This window comes from Neoarius graeffei, chromosome 9, assembly GCF_027579695.1.
Source record: "Neoarius graeffei isolate fNeoGra1 chromosome 9, fNeoGra1.pri, whole genome shotgun sequence".
NCBI classification, from domain to species: Eukaryota; Metazoa; Chordata; class Actinopteri; order Siluriformes; family Ariidae; genus Neoarius; species Neoarius graeffei.
In genome coordinates this window covers 29,886,402-29,891,758 of record NC_083577.1, presented here as the reverse complement: position 1 = coordinate 29,891,758, position 5,357 = coordinate 29,886,402, and the positions used below count along the sequence as shown (strand labels likewise).

General features: G+C 42.0%; 1 protein-coding gene across 1 annotated transcript; it reads right to left on the bottom strand.

The window, feature by feature from the left end:
* Nucleotides 1-277: 277 nt before the first annotated feature.
* Nucleotides 278-3,452, bottom strand: LOC132891174 (zinc-binding protein A33-like). Its single transcript, XM_060928642.1, has 6 exons — nt 3,054-3,452; nt 2,805-2,900; nt 2,482-2,712; nt 2,331-2,353; nt 2,126-2,244; nt 278-830 (listed from the first exon to the last, which is right to left on the bottom strand). Exons 1-6 carry the CDS (start codon nt 3,450-3,452, stop codon nt 295-297), a joined length of 1,404 nt encoding a protein of 467 aa, XP_060784625.1. The 3' UTR covers nt 278-294.
* Nucleotides 3,453-5,357: the final 1,905 nt, after the last annotated feature.

Below are 5,357 nucleotides of genomic sequence, written 5' to 3'. Positions count from 1 at the left end.
ATTATTTTGCATTAATACCTTGTTATTTCAAGACAGTGTCATTCTTTCACTTATTATTTTGACTTCCTCATACTTTCAAAAGCTATCATAATATATTTTAAGATATCTTATTATTTGAGTTAATTCATTATTTCAAGATATTCTGTCAATATTTTGAGTTGATTCACCTGAAAAAAAAAAAATCAGTGTGTGCTTCAGGGTTTCCAAAAGAGGGAAAAAAAGACTGACACAAAGAACAGTAATCTTTTAATCTGCAGTATTTTATTAATGAACTGGAATAAAACAACATCAATGCTAACTGATCTGATTCACTCTTACAGAGCACTCAAGTGGGAGGATCTTTATGGAACCATAAACACCGAGGATTGGCAGTAATTTATCAGTAAATGTGTGTGTGAAAGTGTGTAAGTGTTTGTTAGTGAGAGGGTCGGAGAATGACAGTTTTCCTCTGTCCCAGTCCAGCTTCACTCTGATCCTCTGGAGGTTCTGTGCTACTGAGAGGAAAGTGTCTGTATATGGTGTAGAAACTGCGCAATATTTCTCAGCATAATACCACACACACCAGATTCCACTTCTGCAGAATATCCCCCCCTTCCTCTGAGCAGGTTCTGTCATCACACCCACAATCCACCCTGTACCATCTCCAACTTCCACATCCCAGCAGTGTGTCCCTGAGTTAAAGCTCTCAGATCCCAGGATATACCGATATTCATCAAATCTCTCTGGATTATCAGGAAGTTTCTGTTCCTCATCGCTGCGTCTCACACTTTTCAGATCATCAGATACAATGAGTACAGGATGAGCAGTGTTGGGGTCCAGAGTCACAGGTGCTGAAAACACACACACAGAGAATTAAGAGTCTTACTGCATAGGTGTAGAATTGGGTATGGACGGTATGGGCGTGTCCCGACCAATATTTCTGATTGAAGGAAAAAAAATTGCGGTACACAAATGGTTCCTGTAGGTTTCCACTGGGCGAAACAGCATGCAAAATTCGCTCATGAATATTCACTCTCAAACATTTTCACGTAATAAGCAAAACAGCCTCCGCCTTCTGGATCAGAAACGTTTGGTTCCTCCCACCTCTCTTTTGAAAACGTCCCATGCCGAGAACACACATCCGCTGAACTGATTGGTTCTCGAGGGGCTTCATTTGAAAACGGGAGCAAAAACTTTTCTCTGTAGAACCCTGTCACTCCCTCCACCCCCTCCCCCCTCCACTCTGGGCTCAAGACAACAGAAGGGCAATAATATAACAACAACCAATCAGAATTCAGATACATTCTGTTGCCAAGTAAAATTGTAACCTTTCAACGTATCAAAAAGGTTCTCGAGCCCTCGTCCTGTTTTACCATTAGATCAATCACACATCAGCTTAAACTAGCATTCTAAAACTAGTGAAAGATCCCACAGAAGAGAGCCGACTGCCCCTGCCAGCCTCATGGAATGCAGTGTTTAAGGCTCCGGATGTGTTTTACTTCCATTTATGAGGGAAAGGAACATACACCCTCCCGACAGTCAATGCGTTATTTGCTTGTAAAACACATTTGCAAATTGGTAGAATGAATTAATCATCACATGCAAGATTTGCAATTAATCAAATGAATTGCATCCATGCATCCATTATCTGGAGTTGCTTATCCTGTTCTACAGGGCTGACACAGAGACAAACAACCATTCTCACTCACATTCACACCTACGGTCAATTTAGAGCCACCAATTAGCCTAACCTGCATGTCTTTGGACTGTGGGGGAAAACCGGAGCACCCGGAGGAAACCCACGCAGACACGGGGAGAACATGCACACAACACACAGAAAGGCCCCCGCCAGCCGCTGGGCTTGAACCCAGGACCTTCTTGCTGTGAAGCAACAGTGCTCACCACTACACCACCATGCTGCCCAATGAACTGCATATTATTATTATTATTCATGAATTATTACAGTTCAGAACTTTCAATTTTAAAAGGCTATACTTTGGAGAGATGATGGATACTCTTTTGGTGGAACACAACAGAGCAAAATATTGTGACTCTATTATGTTGACCTGAAGTTGGCACCACTGGTGGTTGGCATTGGGTTTATGACCCCACCAATATTAATACCAAACCTAAGCCATTGTCTTACTGTATTGGACGGTATACTGCATCTTCTCCCAGACACTGAACTGCAGGTTGGCCAGATGTTTTGCCACATGGATCAGTGCTCCTGAAAGCTCCTCTGGATGCTGCAGTGTGCTCTGGGCTCTGCAAAAACATTCGGGAGACAGTGTTGCTGTGGGTTTGGAGTCACAAATACAGAGAATGAGAGAGACAGGAAGCACATCACTCACCTTTTCACTGTGGCCTTGTAGTTCTGTAAAACAACAAAGCAAATATCAGTGGATATGATTTACATTTTTACACCACAGAAATGTGACATTTCTGATGATGGAAAGAAGTTTTATTTTCTCACAGTATAAATACTGATTAAATGACCCTCACTTCTAAGAATGAAATGTCTTCAGCTCTCATCTTCACTTTTATGGCTTTGATTTTGCCTGAAAGAGATAATATATCTTTGCTCAGCTTCTCAAGCTTCTCCTTCATCATCTGACTCTTCTGCTCCTCTTCCTCTCTCAGTGCAGTGATCCTGACTGCCTCTTCATCTCGTAGAAACTGGTGAAGCTTCTCAAACTCCTCCTTAATCTGACGCTCTGTGTGTTGGGCCTGAATCTACAGTGAAGAGAAAATCAAATGAAACATCACTGAATGTGCAATGAAACAAAATATAATTATAATATCAAACCCATGTTATTGATTCTAACCTTTATGTGTTCTGCAGTCTGACTCCATTTCAGTTTCCAGTCTTTAAATATCTTCAGTTTCTCCTGTAGGGGCTTCAGTGCAGTTTTGAGCTTCTCCTGAAATAAATTAACACGCTGCATGGAGTCTCTGTGTTTTAGATATTATTTGAACTCAGATGAACTAAATTGATTACAAAGTAATTGTCATGATTATGAACAACAGCATTTGTTGACATGTGACCCATGAGTTCAAATGTACGTTTTATTTACCTTACAGTCTGTTACTGCCTCATCAATGGGGCAGAATTTGTGGTTGGTGTGTTTTCCTGAATCTCGACACACCAAACACACCGGCTGTTGATGATCCAGACAGAAGAGTTTGAGTTTCTCACTGTGCAGACTGCAGACTGTTTCAGACCCTGATGAAGATCTCTGACTTCTCTCCTGTAAGAAAGTCTCACACAGGTTCTTTAAGGCCAGGTTTATAGGAGGATCATCTATAGATGACGTTCTCCTACAAAGCGGACATTCTCTGGATCCTTTGGTCTCCCAGAACTGCTGCAAACACTCTTTACACACACTGTGACTGCAGTGCAGAACAACAGGATCCTTGAAGATTTCATGGCACACAGGACAGGAGAAATCCTCCTCTGAAAAATTAGAAGCCATTTTTTTTTGCTGCTGCTGTTGTTGTTGTTCTCTCTTGTCCGAATGCTCAGAGTTTCAATTTCACTTCTGTGAAAAGTAATCACACCCTGATTTCAGGTTTCTTTAAAGCTAAATAGATAACTTTGTAGGTTCAGTTAATCATCACTTCCTTTCACTGTGCTGAAAATGAGACACAGATTTCTTCATAAACTGAGAATAAATCTCAACTCACCAGAGCAGAACACTGCAGGCTGTAAATGAAGGACTTTGGTCATGTCACACTTGGCACTTCCTTAATAGGAGGAGTTTTCGAGAGACACATTATGACCTGTTACACTCCTCAGCTACATCAGAAACAGCACACGGCACTTACTTATGTTTAAGCACTGAGCATTAACTGTAATTTTGGGACAAATTTATCCAGTGATGAATTTCACTCTTCTGAACTGAAAATAATGTTTCACTTCTGGAATCATTTAAAGTCGATCTTGCAGTTTCAGACACAAGGCCCAGAATGCTCTAATCATCAGTGGGATGAACTGGATCTCAGTCAGAAGAGTTATAAGCTCTTATAAACAGCAAATGATACTGCACCTTATCCTCAGACCTGAATAAGGAAGACACCCACAGGAAACAGCGCAATGGCAAATAGTCACATACTGTACTGAGTGAGTTTATAGTTTTTAATAATATTTACTCTACATAACACAGCTGATGCAAATCCTGTAGTGCTACAACTGATGCAAGATGTTGATGATAATAAATGGAAAATATTTACCAATATTGAATGGCAAATGATATTCATCATATTTGTATAATATTGTCTGATATTTTGTTGCATTAACTGTTTTATAGAAGGGGTTCAGTTGTAACATTTTTCACATTTTTTTTTAAAATACAAACCTCATTTCCAGAAAAGTAGTGATATTTTCCAAAATGCAATAAAAACAAAAATCTGTGATTTGTTAATTCACGTGCATCTTTATTTAACTGACAAAAGTACAAGGAAAAGATTTTCAATAGTTTTACTGACCAACTTAATTGTATTTTGTCAATATAAATGAAGTTTGAATTTGATGCCTGCAACACATTAAAAAAAAGTTGGGATGGAGGCAAAAAAAGACTGAAAAGTTTATTGAGGTATTTCACTCACGTGACCAAGTCATGTGATGCTGCCATTTTGGACGGCACGGCTCGAATCAGTTTGAATGCGAGGAAGGCGACAAACGAAAAACATAAAAGAAAAAGGAGCGAGATGCAGAAAACACCTTCACTATCCAGCGATGTAGGGCATTTACAGGGCGAGCAGAGGGAGAGGTATTTGCAAAAATTGAGGTTAGCAGGCTTAGAGAACAACGTTTACCTGCTTCCACCAGGATTGTTCACTGACAGCTAAGATTTGTTCACATTTTCATTTACTTTCGGTCCTCAGGATAAACAAAATGTTATTAAATGTCATTGAAATAACTTCTTAGTCTGTTGAGACATGGACCGTTATAAGTTTTTCCTTTACTGTATTTACTAGTTTACTGAGCGCGCTCCAGGGCTGGCTAGCTAGCTAGTGCTCCGGAGCTGGCCAGGGCTAGCTAGCGCTCCGGGGCTGGCCGGGGCTAGCTAGCGCTCCGGGGCTGGCCGGCGCTAGCTAGCGCTCCGGGGCTGGCCGGCGCTAGCTAGCGCTCCGGGGCTGGCCGGCGCTAGCTAGCGCTCCGGGGCTGGCCGGGGCTAGCTAGCGCTCCGGGGCTGGCCGGGGCTAGTTAGCGCTCCGGGGCTGGCCGGGGCTAGCTAGCGCTCCGGGGCTGGCCGGCGCTAGCTAGCGCTCCGGGGCTGGCCGGCGCTAGCTAGCGCTCCGGGGCTGGCCGGCTCAGTAAACTAGTAAATACAGTAAAGGAAAAACTTGAGACTGAAAGGTTTTAACAGTCATCCAAA

What these genes read in the sequence shown, in the direction of transcription:
- LOC132891174 (XM_060928642.1), bottom strand. Translation starts at nt 3,452, where the DNA reads ATGGCTTCTAATTTTTCAGAGGAGGATTTCTCCTGTCCTGTGTGCCAT. An exon ending in TACAAGGCCACAGTGAAAAG is followed by an intron (nt 2,245 to 2,330) that starts GTGAGTGATGTG and finishes ATGTTTTTGCAG; the next exon opens with AGCCCAGAGCACACTGCAGC. An exon ending in GCAGTATACCGTCCAATACA is followed by an intron (nt 831 to 2,125) that starts GTAAGACAATGG and finishes GTGTGTTTTCAG; the next exon opens with CACCTGTGACTCTGGACCCC.